Genomic DNA, 18202 nt, shown 5'->3' on the forward strand with positions numbered 1-18202 from the left:
ATCACTGAGGCCTACTGCCACCACCATCACTGCCACGACCACCACATCACTCATATGCTACTCAGATGGACCCTTCAGAAGGCTGCAGGTAAACAGTAGAAAAGGAGAAATTGTCTTCAATCATTAGGGGTGGACCTCCTGATATAACTTGTTGATGTGTCTAGGATTTTGCTGACGACACCACCTCCCACCCAGTAGAAGGGGCACCCAATTTCAAATCTCCAAAAACCAACTAAAGATGACCAACCAGAGCAAGGTCACATTTAAGGTATTTATACCCAAGTTCTTGATGGAGAAAGAACCGAGATGTCTTTATTTGCTCATTATATAGAATATTGCTATTTTTTTCTCCAGGTATTAATTTTTAGATGAGAAATCAAAGAAGTTGATTTCTTAACTCAGAGAAGTTAAGTAGTTTGCCCTGATTCATTCACTAAGCAAGTAAGAGACAGAACAGAGATCTGAGCTCAAACGTAGGCAATCCGAGAGCCCAGACTACTTCACTAGTCGGCCTTGGCAGATAACACCTCTGTTCGCCCCTGACCACTTCCCAGGGCTTGTTGATGAACCCCAAGTTGGACACCTCCACCCTACACCTTGAATAGACTTCTACATACTATACCCATCACATCCCATGACCCCAGTTTTCAAAGAATAAATACACCAGGAAAAGACCACTGCAAGTGAGTCATTTTACATGGGAATCAAAATTTCATAGTAAATAGTTGGGGGGCGGGGGGGATGGGAAACAGGAATTAGGTTTTATCAAGACCTGAACTTGAGACATGAGACCAGAAATTATAAAGATAAGTTTGCTTGGTTTTGATTATAACAGCAACTATGTACTAACAGGAGTTGCCTAATTATCTAACAATTTATATGACAGTAAGATAAACCATCTTCTACCTCATACAATGTCATAACATTATTTCCTGTTTGACTTCCAAAGCAAGAGTATACGATCAGTCATTTTGTAAAAACGTCCAAAGTTTTCACTAATTTTACCAAGTAACTCTTTTAATTACTTCACATTTAAATTATTTAATTTTGCAACTCTCGTCTTGTCAGTTATCTCTATTTCATTCTTAAAACTTCTTACATGATTTAATTCTGCTAGATCCAGATTTGCCAATAGCTTAGTTCTCCAATATTACCATCATCAACTTCATGAAATCCTTCTCTTTTTGGAGGATTCGTGATGTCACTTGATGTTATATGCTTTGCATTGTATGGTAGGCGATATCAGACAATCATTTAGATTCACCACAAAGACATTGATGAAAATGACATCCAGGACAGACTTTCCTGTTGAATAAGGGTATGTGTTTGAGGGGAAGAAAAGTTGAAGTGGTCAGTTCATTCATTCATTCATTCATTCATTCAACAAATATGCATTGAGGACCTACTATGTGTCGAGCACTATCCTAGACCGTAAGTACACAGCAGTGAACAAAAAGACAGAAAGTCCTTGGCTTAGTGGAATCTATAGTCCAGTGTGAGAGGTAGGAAGTAAACAACAAAATGTTGGATGGTGCTAAGTGCCATGAAGAAAAACAAAGTAGGTTTAAAAGACAGAGCATGACAGGGAATTGGACAGGGTACCCAGACAAAGTGTTTCAGGCAGAGCGATAAGCAAGGCGGGTCTGAGGTCATCTATGTTAGAACAGTACTTCTCAACCTTGTTCACCTTCCCTAGTACACCTTCCCCTTCTCCCAGGTGGGTGCTGGCCCCAGTCTCACAACCGGGTTTTCCAAAAGAAAGCCCTGCTTGTAATGCTTGCAAATTTCCATGGTGCAGATATTGTCACCCTGGCTGATTTCAACCCACCAACCTGAACATGGAATTGGGAAGAGATCCATACGGCTGGCCCTTGCACATTTGTACCAGCTGTCTCACTCTCCTCCCATTCATTCTTCACCTCGTAATTCCTTTTGCTCTCTTAGATCTCAGCTCAAACACTGCTTCATCAGGGAGCTGCCCTGATCCTCAGACTAGGTCATTTTCCTTTTTTTTTTTCACTGTACTGTGTGTCTGTGCTTCAAACTCTCCTTGCAATTTGTAATTATGCATTTGCAATTATTAATTAATCTCTATCACACCCAGCAGACCGTAAGTGCCAGGAAGACAGAGACAGTATCCATTTTGCTCTCCATTATATTCCCAGTGTCCAGCACCATGTCTGGTACAAAAAAAAAAGGGGCTCAATAAATATGTGTTGAATTAATCAAGCAAGCAAGCAATGAAGATGGAGGGATAGGTGGATGGATGGATGAACGAACGGACGGATGGATGGATGGACGGATGGACCTGAGTTTTTGTCCCTCCTCCAAATTGTATGCAGTTACTTCCCCTCTAACTAGTGCTCAGCCTTCCTCTAAACACTTTTGCAAAAAGTACTTTTAGGAAGTAAAACATTTTCTGAGTGCACCACCACAGGATAGTGGCACACTCCCTGTCTGACAGCTATCTGACTACTTACTGCCCAAGGACTAAACGCCACTTAATTTCTGTAGGGCTGAGTTCCATCTAGGAACTGGATCTCTCAGTGCCAGCCACTGCCTTAGTTAGGCTGTTGGGCCTCGAAAGCCCCCCGCTGTAATTAAGACAGTTCTCCAGAGTCTCCCTTGGAACTTGGGTCCATATCCAATTTCCTTCATTTCTGCATATGTTTCTTACCACTGCTCACACATAATGCCTTCTACCCAAGTTACACAGTAAGATCAACATTCACTCAGCTTGACTCCTCCAGAGAAGTAATTTTCATTTGTAACGAAAATATTTTCCCACAGTCAGAATTATCATCTCCACTATCTAAAGATGTATTGTCTTTGAAAGTGGATTTTAAAATATGGAATTGATTCAGATGTGTTAAAAATTATTAAAGAAGACAATTTAGATGATACAAGGCTTCAATATTTCACGCAGCAGACAGTCTCCATTGGAAGAACTACAAAATGGGGCAGCTTTTAGAGGATAAAGAACCAAGAACAAGGAAGAGACAAATAGAAAATATCTGATTGGCTGGGCCGCATAGTCAACCTCATTTGGGGACAAAGAAACGTGTATAGAGTCCAGAACTGGCTTGGCATTTGAGGATTGGCTGACTGGATATACTGTGTTTCTGGTTAAAAGGAGCTTTCACAAGAACATGAAAATTATTTAAGTACTGGTTTGCTGATGTGTCACCCCAGGCAGGAGTGGCTCCATCTTGGGTGTAGAAATTTAGTTCAGCAAATGTAAGGAGTTATTATTACATATTAAGAACCTAAGAGCTCTCCCTATTTGGATCTCCTTATCCAGGCTTTAACATCTACAAATTTGAGAGAAAATAAGTCAAAAGTTTAAATTTTAAAAAATTGTATGAGAGGTCAGTTAGGTATGAGTGATAGTATGATTTGTACCAAGAAATATATATTTGGTCTTTGTCCCATTCCTGGCACCGGGCTCCTAAAACCCTTGAGATTTCCTAAGTCATAAGAGCTATAAAGATGACTTCTGTTATTCATAACAAGCCCCTTTCAACCATACCTGAGTTTATGTTAATATAGTGACTTTTTGAAATTTCATAAGGATGGGGGCGGGTTGACAGGGGAACCAACCAAATGATTAGAGGATTGGAACTTTCAGCCCCACCCCCAGACCTCCTATTTGGGGAGAGCGACTGGAAGTTGAGTTAATCACTAATGGCCAATGATCTAATCAATTATGCCCGTGTAATGGAGTCTCCGAAAGCAAAACAAAAGGATGGGCTTCAGAGAGCTTCCAGGTTGGTGAACAGGAGAAGATGCTGGGAGAGGGACAGGCCCAGAGAGGGCATGGAAGGTCCACACCCCTTCCTACACAGCCTTGCCTTTTGCATCTCTTCCATCTGGGTGTTCTCGAGTTATATCCTTTTAAAATAAACCAGTAATCTAGCAAGTACATTGTTTTCTTGGCTTCTGTAAACTACTCTAGCAAATTAATTGAACCTGAGGAGGTGGTCATGGGAACCTCTGATCTATAGCTGGTGTGACAGAAGCACAGGTGACAACCCTAGACTTGAGGTTGGCATCTGAAGTTGTGGTGTGGGGGTAGTCTTATGTTCCAGAATTGCTTGATGTGTGGAAAACCCACGCATCTGGTGTCAGAGTGAAGCAGTGTTGTAGTCGAGTAGTGAGAGCAGAGGAGAAGCAAAGGACCATTTTTCCTTTACAGTATAATGCAAGTCCCCTAAATAAACAGGTGAGGGGGGACCACCACATTCATGAGACTTTAAAAGCTTTTCATCTGGCATTGCAGAATTCTTCCTGGCAGATTTTTGCAATTTCAATCATTTGGCACAATTAGGAGTAATGTGTAACCTGTAGGCCATATACTGCCAACTTCAGTTTGCAACACAGCCTAGAATCTAATTTTAGGAATACTTCAATACTAATAACGGAGAAACTCAGATCCACTTAAAGAAACTCAGCCCAGCCCTGGTCTGACACTTGCTCATCAAGTATTTATGATCATATCTCACAGACAAGAAAGGACCAGTTAAGTGCCTGACCTGCTGTGTGTGCCGTTCCCTGGGAGAGGTCATTGGAGAGTCCAGCCTGGGCCTGGACTTGGGCCTTTATAAGGGGTCATGGTTGGAGCTGACACTGAAGCAGTTTCCCACAGAATAACAGCTATGAGTCTTTCTGTCTCCTCAGTTGAAAATGAAACCCAGGCCCCAGGGATAATCTACAATCCCATAACATTCCCAAAATACCATTAAAGCCATTTTATCTTCTATCACTTACCATATAACTCATATTTTTAAATATGAAAGTATAATTTCAATGAAAAAATGCAATATTGAGACACATTATGAGGCAAACCACATTTCACGAGGTCATCCAAGGAAATTCAAATAAACCAGCTATAAAAGTCCCTTACTCTACAATAAAATGTACTCAAAGCTCAGCATTACAATTAGATACTTCTATTATGCAATTTCTGAAAGTTTATCTCCCCAAAAGGAAATCTTTTAAGTGAAAGAGACATCATTAAAAAAAACCAAAAAGGACTAAGCTTCAATGATGGCATTTTCTAGTTTAATAACAGGTCTGGATAATAACAGGAAATAAATCAAGCTCGAAAGCATTTATTTTTCTTGGACTACCCTTGTGCATATATAGGGGAGCAAATTTTGCCACCCCAAACTGTTGTCCCTTTGGTTTGAGGATTAATTTAAGTGGATTATTTTTAAGAAACAGTAGACTCAGGAAGGTTTTTGTTTTTTTTCTTGTTACCACCCCCTTAGGGTGGGATGGTGAGAGATGCAGGATATTAATCATTTAAGTACCAAATAATATAAAACATTGTTTTCACATGAGATTAAATGTGGAGGTCCAAGAGGGCAGGGCTGTGAACAAGCTCCCTCCCATGAACAAAATGAAAAGTACATGTATAGAGAAAGTAGTTACTCCTGAGAGACAACTGCTAAATGATCAGCTTCTTAACAACAAACAACAGAAACAAAGAAGCTGTATAAGGAAGGCGGAGAAGCTGCAGGAGCCGTGAGGGAGCTTCCACAACTCTCCAGGCTGGAGGAGTGAGTGAAGGCCATTGTCACATCCCCTCCACCTCCACGGGGCGGCGGGAGCTCCACTGGGGGGCTTTGGACAAGTGCAGCCTCCCAGCAGAGCCTAGGTGCCAGCTATATCACCTGGAGCCTTTTGCCTCTGAACAAGCAGGAGCAACAGGATGGTCACCACACCCAGCCAGCCTTCTTGCCGAGTAGTGTGCCCGCCAACCAGGCAGGTCGGTGCCCCAGGCGCCATAAGTACCTGCTTGGCTCCAAGAAGCCTCCCAAACTACCCAGCACTTAGAACCCACACAGAGGTAGGTCTCTTCTACATGGGACCACTTTCAGTACAACAAACAAGAGAGAAACTGTATAAAGGTGCTTACCAGCAGCTGCAGGGATGCTCTGGCATCAGAGTGACCAGCAAACACTGGTCCCCTCCATCTCTGTATGGTGGGAAGGGGCTCCATCCAGGTTCTCTGACCTGGCTGCAAGCTCTCTCAGCCTGAGCCCATTTCCGTCAGAACAAAGGGAGCAAGCAGGATCAACAAGGCAGTACGATATGCACCTGACTTCCCCACCTGGAGCCACTCCTGCTTAGCTGGCCTGTGCCCCAGAAGACTTAGGCACCCGCTGGGCTCCTATCGGCCGGCCTGCCAAAACCACCCAGCACACACAGTCTACATGGAGCCCACTTCTACATCAGGTCACTTTTCCAAAACTGGAAGACATAGCTATTCTGTCTAATTCATAGAAAGTCAAACAAAATGAAAAGACAAAACAGCTCTCAAAGGAAGGAGCAAGAAAAATTCCCAGAAAAAAAAAACCCTGCGAAAATGAAAAATAAGTAATTTACCTGATAAAGAATTCAAACAGTCATGAGGATGCTCACAAAACTTGAGAGTGGAATGTAGGAACTTAGGGAGAACTTCAAGAAAGAGTGAGAAAGTGTAAGAAAGAATCAACAGACCTGAAATATATAATAATCGAAATGAAAAACACATTAGAAAGAATCGCCAGCAGATTACCTAACGGAAGAACAGATCAGCAACCTGGAAGACAGGCTAGTGGAAAAGTCCAGGCCCAGATGGTTTCACAGGTGAATTCTACCAAACATTCAAAGACGAATTAATACATATCCTTCTTAAACTATTTCAAAAAATTGAAGAGGAAAGAACACTTCCAAACTCATTTTATGAAGCCAGCATCACCCTGATATGCAAACCAGATAAAGACATTCCAAAAAAAGAAAAGGAAAGAAAAGAAAAGAAAAGAAAAGAAAAGAAAAGAAAAGAAAAGAAAAGAAAAGAAAAGAAAAGAAAATTATAGCCCAATACCCTTCATGAGCATAGATGCAAAAAAGAAAGAAGGAAAAAATTGGACCACTTTGTTATGCCATATACGAAAATAAACTCAAAATGGATTGAAGACTTAAATGCAAGACCTGAAATCGTAAAACTCCTAGAAGAAAACATAGGCAATAAACTCTTTGACACTACTCTTAGCAACATCTTTTTAGATATATCTCCTGGAGCAAGGGAAACAAAAGATAAAATAAACAAATGGGACTACATCATACTAAAAAATGTTTGCACAGTGAAGGAAACCGTCAACAAAATGAAAAGACAACCTACTGAATGGGAGAAGATATTTGCAAATGATAACCTGATAAATGGCTATGACACAAAATATATAGAGAACTCACAAAAACCAAACAAACTCACGAAATCCAATTAAAAAGGGGGCAGAGGACCTGAATAGACATTTCTCCAAAGAGGACATACTGATGGCCAACAGACACATGAAAATATACTCAACATCACTAATAATCAAGGAAATGCAAATTAAAACCACAATGAGTGATCACCTCACACCTCTCAGAATGGCTGTCATCAATAAATCAACAAATAACAATTTTTGCAAAGATAGGAAAGTCTGGTGCACTGTTGGTGAAATTGTACATTAGTGCAGCCACTATGGAAAACTGTATGGAGAGTCAAAAAAAAAAAAAATTTAAAAACAGAGCTGCCATAGGATCCAGCAATTCCGCTTTTGGGTATTTATCCAAAGAAAACAAAAGCACTAATTTGAAAAGATATCTGCACCCCTATGTTCATTGCAGCATTACTAGTAATAACCAAGATATGGAAGCGACCTAGAAGTCCATCAACAAACGAATGGATAAAGAAGTGATACACACACACACACACACACACACACACACACACACACACAATGGAATAGTCTCAGCGATAAAAAAAGAATGAATCTTGCTATATGCGACAACATGTATGAACCTAGAGGGCATTATGCTAAGTGAAGTACATCAGACAGAGAAAGAAAAATACTGTATGATCTCACTCATGCATGGAATCTACAAAACCAAAAATGAATAAAGAAAAGAAAAAAAAAATAGAAACAGACCCATAGGTATAAAGAACAAACTGATGGTTAGCAAAGTGGGGTGGGAGTGGGGATAGACTGAGGGTATAGGAACAAAAAATAATAATGATAAAATAAAATAAATAAGCACACTTTATGGATGAGAATATAGTATTTGCATTAACTTTGAGATGATTCAGGAGAGCTCAAAGAAATGGGGCCATGTGGCGGCTTTGCTTCTGTGTGCTCCTCTCCCAGCCCTCCCAGAAGTGCTCTGCTCAGCGCCAGGGCTGCCCAGACTTCAGTAAGATGAATACATTACTAGTTCTGTAGAAAAGTTTGAGAGGCTCCACTCGAAACACGAAAACATTAACAAATGGCTCCCCATGCTGACCCAATTTTTAAGGAAGCTTGCCAAAAGTACCCTTCTGGAAGGAGAGGATGGATGGACACTCAGTGAATTCTCATAGGACTTTGATGGGTCTGGCTCACAGACTGTGCTAATTAATCCTATGTGAATAGGCGGGAAGTTCCCCCTATAGCTTTCTGAGGAGTCATTTATCAAATCTCCATTTCAGTAAATGAGTTATGTGCCTCTGTTTTTCCGGCGGGGGGAGGGGGGGGCAGGCACAACAGTCCCAGTGGGTGGATTGGACTAGATCAGTGGCTTTCAACTCCCCTGTTACCTTCTTCAAGGGACCAAAGGTACTTTAATGAGAGGGGGAAAAATTCAAGCATTTCTTCTCTGCAACCCCATCCACACCCCTGCTTTTTAATCTGTTTTACATATTGGAGTACCCAGTCATTTTTATCAGGGAAAATGATACTGTGCTGAAAATTTGGAAGCCACTCATTCCTACTCACTCTCATAGAAGAGGATTCTGAGTATAAATGTTAAACTCCATCTCACGTACTGTCTTCCCTGGTTCTGCGTGCACGGGGAGATACCCAATGGATAAAGCTGGATACTCAAGTCTGGAGCTCCTGAGAGACAGTGTGTTCTCATACAGAGAGCCCTGAGTGAGACAGAACACGGAATTTCTGCAATAAATTCAGCAGGACTACACTATTTCTTATAATGTTCTATGTATTAACTGATGGCACACGTCACTAAAGGCATATCTAGGAGGGACAAAAATAGCCCTGTACAAATAAGCAGGGACCTGGTGTTCTAAAGGGTTCCATATCCTTCAGAAATCTTCCGTGAATATTATTCCTCTCCAGTGAGATTTTGGCAAGAGTTCAGCTTTCGACAAGAGATACCATGTTTCCCCGAAAATAAGACTGGGTCTTATATTAAGTTTTGCTCCAAAAGACACGTTAGGGCTTATGTTCAGGGGATGTCCTCCTGAAAAATCATGCTAGGGCTTATTTGGGGGAAAACATGGTATGTGATCAGTTAAGGGAGTATCTGCAATTTGACAATCAATTCTGCCAATGTATATAGAAGCATCTGGACAACTATGAGAGCCCAGACTTCCAGACCTTAGAGCGTACTTGAGAGAACTTTCGCTGAGAAAATTCTCTGAGCTCGTGTTACCAACTGCCCAACTGGTAAAGAGAAAAGAAAAAAGAAAAAAAAACTTCAACGAAGTGTTCTTTTTATTTTAGTGGTGTACTTGGTGGTGAATCCCTCAAAGCAGTCTAACTGCAATATGTAATCCTGAGGCATTAAATGAATTGAGCTGTTGTTTATTTTATATGCACCAATTAAATGTTGGAGGATCCCTCCTGAAAATGAACGTGTAAAACAGATGCACTCCTGCCATCCTAGAGCTTACATTCAAGTGGAGAGATGGATATTAAACGAGCCATCATAAAATAAACGCCTGAGTACAGATTGTGAAAAATACTTTGGAGGAACAGTCCAGGAAGAGAGAATGACAGAGTGACCTAATTTAAACTGTGAAGGGATGTATGAAGGAAGCTCTCGCTGAGGAAATGACATTTAAACTGAGATGTAAAGGATTAGTCATAACTCTCCAGCTAAAAGGAGGATTAAGGGTATTTCAGGCCGAAAATCCACAGGTAGGAAACCCCTGAGGCTAAGGAGACTACAGTAGGTCTTGTCAGCTGGAAATCAGTGAGCCAGGAGATTGTCAGGGGAGGGTTTTGAGGGATCAAAGCCAAACAAGCTGAATAAATCAAGACCTCACAGATCCTGGGAAAGAAGTCTGCTTGTGAACAAAAAGTAGCACAAAGGAATCTTCTACACGGCCTTATTGAGGTGTAATTGACCTACCATATAATTTCTCTATTTAAGCCTACGGTTTGGTGAGTTTTAATAAATTTATACACACATTGGAATTGGTCCTATACAATATAATTGGGTGCAGAACTTTGATCAACTTTTTAAGTAAATGGGCCATCTGTATTTCTTTCTCGTGGTTTCACAATTCCTATTGTTTTGACTTTTTTTTAATATTCATGATTATGGAGGCTCTTTTCGGTTTATGAATATTAACCCTTTGTCTATTATATGCATATAGTTTCTCCCAGTCTCTTTATCTTTTATTTCGTTTATGGTTTCTGGTAACTTTCATCATGAAAACATTATTCATTTTACAAGAGAACTCTGTGTATCTGGGGCGGGGAAGATAGTGGCTGCTGCTGGGTTTGGTGTCTTGTTTGTGCCTTCTTCGCCCCAAAATTATTGAGATAATCTTTATATTATTTTAGCACACCATGGTATAGTTTACGACGTTTACTCCTCTAAGGAATTTGGAATTTATTTTAAGGCATGCTGTAAGATAAGAATAAACTTTTTTCTTTTCCTAAATAATAGCCGATTTTCTCAATAGCATTAATGAAATACTTCATGAGTCCCCTTCAATTTGAAATGCCACCTTTAATATGCTAAATTTCCATAAGCACACATGCATGGGTTACCGGAATCTCTAAAGTTGCTGGATTCTCTAAAGACATTCTTCTTTCTAGTAAGAGATGACAGCAATTCCTGCTAGTAAAATCGTGGTATCAGCTTATATGTGTGCTTCTCACCTTAGGAAGAGGTGAGGTACTCAGCTCAGAGGGATGTGATATGAAGCCATGATAGAAGAGCTGCTTTAAAATGAGAGTGTGGACAACACCACATTACATTTCACTTTCAACTGAATTAAATATCTATTGACCCAGATTTTCATGATGCTCCTAAAAGTACAGGTTCTTCTTTAGCTTCTGAAGCTCTGGGGACAATAGAAAGCTAAACAGCTACGTTCAGAATAGATTCCTGACCACAGAGGCAAAGACCAAGGGAAGATCAATAAACGCTGCAAATAATGTTATGCTTAGAAAAAAGATTTCATCGCAAGGCGGTGCCTGAGTAAGACGAGGGTTAATAATGGAAGAGCAGTGACTGATTCTCTCCTGCTTGTCCTGTAAACTACTTACCTGAGAGACCCTGACTGGAATTTGTTCAGGAGGAAACTTACTGGCAAGCATTTCAAATTTAATAACTAATGAATTCAAGGTCTAGAATCTGTGGGGAATAGAGAAATGACTGATCAAAGAAGGACTAGACCACACTTTGAGCCCCCACCCCAGATGGGACCATCCTAATGGAGTTAAAATACAAGCAAGGGCTACAAATTAGAAACCATTATCCCACAAGCCTCGAATATCTTAGAGGCAGGAGATTTCCACCAGACACTTTGTGTATTTGGGGCCATGCTATGTGAGAGTGGTCTCGGTCAGAAAAAAGCTTAGCGTTGATTTACTTATTTGGTTTTCTTCTATTGTTATAGTCCTAAGAAAGTAAGAGCGAGGATTCTGAGTTGAGTCCGTTCTTCCAATGATCTTGTTAAAACAACAGCAATTTACTGAATACCTTCTTCCCAAAATCTATGATGTCAAAATAGCTACTGTTCTCCCCTTTTTACAGAGGAGGAAACGGAGGCTCGAAGAATTTAAGTAACATGAAACAAGTGTACGGCATGGCCATGACTTCAGGCTAGGCCCAGCTGATGCCACAGCTCATACGCTTAACCATTGAAACCATACCAGCTCAAAGTTAGGAACGGATGGAACGGCGAGGGTAATGGGTATGAGATAAGGAGACTAGAATCCTTGTGTAGCAAAGAAACTATTAGAAGCGGGATTGCATCTGAGTTTCTCCAGATAGAAATGAGAGGAAGCCAGGTTTATTTTCAATAAACCCAAGTACGACTCATCCTCCAGCCCCGGTGCTTAACTGAAGAAATGGATGCTTATTCGTTTAGATGACTTTTCATCTGTTGTTCTTGTTGTTTTGTACAACAAAAGGCTGGCTCACTAAACCAGCCTAAGCTGACAATGGTTTGGTTAAAATTTTCCTACCACAATCAAATGTCTTCATTTAATTTCAAACTATAATTAGAAAATGTTATTTTGAATGTTTATCACTTAACGTTGGTACAGACTAGCTTAGGTTCATTTTAAGCACCTTTTCTTATTTAATGTTATTAAAGACAGGAGACATCGATAGTGCAGTGTGTCGTTTGGTTTTGTCATCAGACAAGCAGCAATTATGAGCAGTAGGCTTTAATCGAGTCTGCTGAACAGACCAGATTGCATTATACGGCTCAGAGTAGGAGACAGGGGAAATACTCAATGTATCTGACAAAAATATAAACTTAGAAGTCACCCTAGGTGGAAAAAGACGGACTTTGCTGAGTGGGACAATTTTTAAAAGACAGGATCAAATTCAGGACTAACTTTCAGGGGGAAATGGTAAGAAGGAGGAGAAAATAAAGCAAAATGCCGAGGCAGGTCAGCTTCCAGAACGTGGCTAGGCCAGGGGCCCCGATTCCAGCTCAGGTACCTGAGCTCTAAAGGCTGCAGGTAAATCCCACTGTGCAAAGGTAAATTTCTCCACCACCGGGACAATGTTCCTTTACCCTGAAGAACAGCCCAAACTTGTCCAAGGGGAGAGGTTTGGATTCACACTGCTAAACAGAGACCAGTTGCAAGTGATTTCACTCGTAATTCAAACACCCGCCTCGTGTTTGAGCCAGAATCTCAAACCGTACTCATCATGCATCCTGTGTTTCCCACCACCAAAATGTTTTAGATAGAATGACATCTTGAACCCATCTTGCTCAGAACTATATGATTCTCCAAGTATAACATCATGGGGAGAATTGGCACAACAGCAGTTTCTGAGGGAAAGAAAAATGTCCCAAAATTATTCCCCAGGAACTGAGAAACACCAACAGGGGGATGACGGTAAGAACAGCATCTAAATCAAAGGGGGTAACAAGACGAAAGCACTCTATTCAGAATACCACGTTCTGTTCTAAGAAACACATTCTAATAATGATGCTGATAAAGTGGAATGTAACCAGCAGAGGGTGGTCAGGATCGCGAGGCGTAAGGGACATTAGGAGGGGTGGGAGTTGTTAGGGAATATTGGTCTGGAGCTCCTGGTCATAGAGTTCTCCCCACAGCCTTACCATCAGAAATGACCTGGGAGTCCAAGCCAGAGAGAGAGGCTAGAAATGAACAGATTACCCACTTACTCCTGAGAGACCACGAGGACCAACGTCAGCATGCCTCACCTCCCATTCACCCATTAAAGGCCAAGTTTCCAGGCCATCCATCGTCACTGGACTCTTCTCCTCATCGGACCCTGGACACAGCGGACTGGCCCCATCGTCCATCATTCCTGAGCCACCCAAACTTTTCTACCATGTCCTGTGGAACTCACAGATGTCATCCGCAGAACCCCTGCACCCTCAAACACTGCTCTCAGTGTTCCCTGCTCTCTGTGCTCCCCAAAAGCCCCCATGTGTACACTACGACACCTGGGTCCTTCTCAAGGGAATGGTGGTTTTTTCCATAGTTAACATGTCACAATGCCTAGAGATGATAGACGTGTCTTTGCTCCTCATTCTCACATAAAAACCTATTCCTCCCCCTGCTCTCCCCAAAATTCCACTCTTTAAAGAACAGTCCGTTAAACTCTAGTGCCCACCATCTCTTCATTGTACTGTCATCCATCAACCAACCTCCAGTCACTCGCCCTTGTTCTTTGAAGATGGAAAGCTCCTGATTTTCTGGGTTCCTCTGGAGCACAACAGCGATCTTGGTGACACCACCACCAAATATCGTAGTACCTCTCAGGTACTTCACCTCCTCATCACCATGATTACTTCCTGTCTCCGAAAGCCTCGCTGCAGGCATTCCCTTCTCAGAGCACCACTTTCCAGCTCATCACTCCTTCAGCCTCACCAGAAACCCCACCTACTGACACCATCGCTTTCGCTGTCCAGCAGCACGCTCATTTCTCTGCTTACCTGCTTTATCCTCTATGGCCCAGCGTCACCACCACCCTTTGCATATACCACCAACTGCCCAGAGTGCTCTCGATTTTTCTCAGTTGGGAGGCAAAACTTGGATCTGGTTAAAACCAAATGTCCATCCACCTACAGCTGCACCCAGGCAGCTATAAACGGTTAGAGTAACACACAATCGTGCTAACTGGTTTCACCTGTAAAACTGGGTCTCAGCTGGGTCTTCAGCACTGCCGAGCTCCTGACTGGAGTCTCTTGGCAGGAAAGGCAAATGTCTCAGTTATCTGAGTGATTCAGCTCAGGTGAGTGAGAACGAAAGGGGAACAGGGAATAATTATGAAAATAAGGGCCCAAGACACGCCTATAAGTGATAAGACTATGTCTGGAAACAAGCCAGTGTCTTTCCAGAACATTAATTTCTCCGAAAACTGCTACCTAACTTTCAGGTTCAGCTGGTATTTTAACACAGTGTTTTACTTCCACGTGGTCTGTTCTTATTATGTCACTAAAGACCTCTGAGTCCTCTGCTTTGTATGAGCCATTTTCCATAAAAGGAAATGGGGTGAGAAATGCTGAAATAACTCCACCCAGATGGTTAAAGCAATATAGAATGGGACAGAATTAAACACACCTTAAAATAACTTGCTGGAGCACATACCCAGAAGTGGGATTGCTGGATCACAAGATAGCTTTACTTTTAATTTTTTGAGAAAACTCCATACTGTTTTCCTCAGCAGCTGTACCATTTTGCACTCCCAACAAGAGTGCACAAGGGTTCCAGTTTCTCCATTGCCTTAGCAGCACTTGTCTTTTGTTTTTGTTTGATTATGGCTACCCTCATAGGTGTGAGGTGATAGTTCACTGTGGTTGTCATTTGCATTTCTCTGATGCATTTCTCTGGTGATTAGTGATGTTGAGCATCTTTGCATATATCTGTTGGCCAAATCAGGATCTGGAAGATATACTGGTATTCTTATGTTCACTACAGCACTGTTTAAAATAGCCAACCTGTGGAGACAACTTAAAGGTCCATCAACAGATGAACGGATTTTTAAAATGTGACCTACACATACAATAGAATAATATTTGGCCTTACAAAGAAAGGGAATCCTGCAACATGCAACCAGAGGGATGAAACTTGTGGACGTTATGCTAAGTGAAAGAAGCCAGCCACAGGAGTACAAATACTACATGATTCAAATACTACAGGAGGTATCTAAAACAGTCAGACTCCTGGAAGCAAAACATAGCATGGCGGCTGCCAGGAGGTAAAGGGAGGGGGAGACGGGGAGCCGCTAGTCAATAGGTATAAGTTTTCAGTTATGCAAGGTGAGAACGTTCTAGAGATCTGCTGTACAGCACTGCGCCTGTAGATAACACTACTGTATTGGGCACTAAGAACCTGGTAAGAGAGAGATCACATATTAAGTACTCTCACCACAACATATATATTTACATACACATATTTTTTAAAAACGAGCTTGACACTGACGTGTTCTTTACATTGCGTAGTGGTCAAGAGCATTTATTATCTGTGGACCTTGGGCAAGTTACTCAACCGCTCTGGGCCTCCCTCCCTTGATCTGCAAAATGGGACAATAATAGCACCTGCTTCAGAAGGAGGCAATGAGGACTAAATAATTCAAGGGCTGGAAATGGTGAAGGACATGAGATAAGAAGTGCGCGTATTATTGTTATTGCTGTACTTATTCTGAGGAGTCATCATTTAGAGAAACATCTCCCAAAGAAAAAACTATCTCCCCACAGCCTATGGGTAAAAGTTCCCCTCTTGTCTCCATTGAAGCACTCTGCACCAACATGCTTTCAGTGCCCAAAGTCCCTGCTAAAAAACAAATACAGGACATTCCCTAGTAACACATCACTACAAATGCATGGCTACCCTTTGTACTGAGCCCTCTGCCAAGGTCCCAGGAGCCTTAATGGGGCATAGTAAAGATACGGCTGTCTGGGATTTTAGAATGGGTCAGGTAAGCTGCTGATGTGAACAGGGAGAGAAGCATTCTGGGAAATCTTGGAACTTGATGAAGACAGGGAGTCCCTAGAGATAGATGGGTTTATGGGACCCCATTGGACAAAGCGGACAGTGGACGGGAGGAGGGATTGAACTCTTCCTTCTTCTCGCACCTCACCCCTGGACACAGAGGATGGGAAAGGAGTTGGTTATCAGAAGAAATCTCGAGCTGCTTTCGTGGTGGGGGAAGGCAGGACAATTCTAACTTCATATCCCAGGAGGGCCCAGTTTGTTCAGCTCCTGATGGCACCATCATTCTGTTAATCGCCTAAAGTCTCCATAAAGATCCCCTCAGTGTCAATGAACTCAGACAATCTCTTTGATAGAATTTCTTAAACAGTTACAGGTCGTCTATCTCCAGTGGACCCCCTGTGCTCGCCAGGTCAGCTTTCCCCACTTTTACTATCTGCTGACCGACATCACAAAGGGAGAAGTGTTGTGTGGTGTGTTGTTCGAAAGATAGGTGCTGGGATTTCCACTTTCCCTGCCCAGACGAGAAATGCAATATTTCACGCAGACAACCACCATTCCTCCATCTTTGCTTTTGGAAAATGGACTCCCACAACAAGATGGCACAGAGAACTAGCCACGTTTCAGCTACATTGAAAGCGCTGGTGGAATGTCAGCGGAAGTTGGAGGATCAGGAAAGTCCCCACCGATCTGTGAGGAATACACAGTGTTGTCATTGGTGGATAAAGATGGAAAGTGATTCCAAGTGAGGGGCTGGCATGATAAAAGTAGAAAAAGTCTAGGGTGACGGGAGCATAGAAAAATTGAGAGTTGGCACCAATGGTGGGCCTGACATTCAGGCAAATCCTTGATCTTAATATTCGGTTGCCATGCTAAATCCCTGCAGGTGACTTACTCATCTCTTCACCTTTACGGGCTCTAACAGAGTGTTTTGCACAGTGGCAGACTGTTAAATATTTGTTACATGAAAAAGTGAATGTGTGAAACTGCACTTACTCATGCTTAGCTGAGTCAGACGGCCTCAGAAACTGTGCGGGATCCCAGGAGAAGAAGCAGGCAGAGTCACGTTAGGAAATTCACATTTGCGTTATCGCTTCTTGCTCGATGAGCTCAGCCGCTGAGTCAGAGACCGGTTCCAATGTGCCTGTACCGTCAGATGGCAAACGCTGAACTTGTTTGCTTCCAACTTTTTAAAAGAAAAAAGAGAACAGTTATTATAAAAATAAAACATGTTCATTTTAGAACATTTGGAACATTCCCCAAAACACATAATAAAGACAGTTTAAAATCCCTATAATCTCACCAACTAACGATGTCATATGATAAACCAGGAGAGTTTCTCATATCATTAATAATTCTTTAAAAGTGTGGTTTCCATTGATGTAATTTTTTATTAATGCATCCATCAAGCCATTTTCAATTTATGTAACGATTCCTCTGTTATTGGACATGTGGACAATTTCCAAATATTCACTACACTCCTATAAATGTATCTTTACACACATCTCTAATGATTTCTCTTCACCGAGAGTCTTACAATCCTATTTAAAGACATAAAAGAAGGCCAGAAAAGATAGAATACCATGTTGATGTAGGATAGCTTACCAGTAGAAATCTGTAGATTCTTCTAAAAATAACATACATATCACACATTTGCAGTCAAAATCCCAGCATGACTTTGAGAGGAATGTGACAAATTCATTCTAAAAAGTATTTAAAAAAACAGTTAAGACACAAGCAGCTAAGGCAATTTTGAAAAAGAAGAGCAAAGATGGAGGATTTTTCTTAAAAGACATAAAGACATACCACGAAGCCACAGCAATGAAAATAATTGAATAGTGCACAGGAATCGACAAATAGACCAATGGGCTAAAACAGGGATCCAGAAACAGACTCGTGTATATGGAAACTTCCTATATGATAGCAATGGCATCTCTGATCAATGAAGAAAGAAGAAAAGGTAGATTATTTAGGAAATGCTCTGCTGGGAAAGCTGGCTTATACTACACGGAGAA

General features: G+C 41.6%; 1 protein-coding gene across 1 annotated transcript in view; it reads right to left on the reverse strand.

Moving 5' to 3' along the window:
* Positions 1–18202, reverse strand: part of LOC141569370 (uncharacterized) — a 310830-nt gene that overhangs the window by 273899 nt on the left and 18729 nt on the right. The window contains exon 2 of the mRNA XM_074322325.1: positions 17184–17373. Within this exon, the coding sequence (XP_074178426.1) occupies positions 17275–17373 (99 nt within the window). The 3' untranslated portion in view covers positions 17184–17274. The remainder of the gene's footprint in view (positions 1–17183; positions 17374–18202) is intronic.

This window comes from Rhinolophus sinicus, linkage group LG17 (genome assembly GCF_036562045.2).
Source record: "Rhinolophus sinicus isolate RSC01 linkage group LG17, ASM3656204v1, whole genome shotgun sequence".
In the NCBI taxonomy this organism is placed as follows: Eukaryota; Metazoa; Chordata; class Mammalia; order Chiroptera; family Rhinolophidae; genus Rhinolophus; species Rhinolophus sinicus.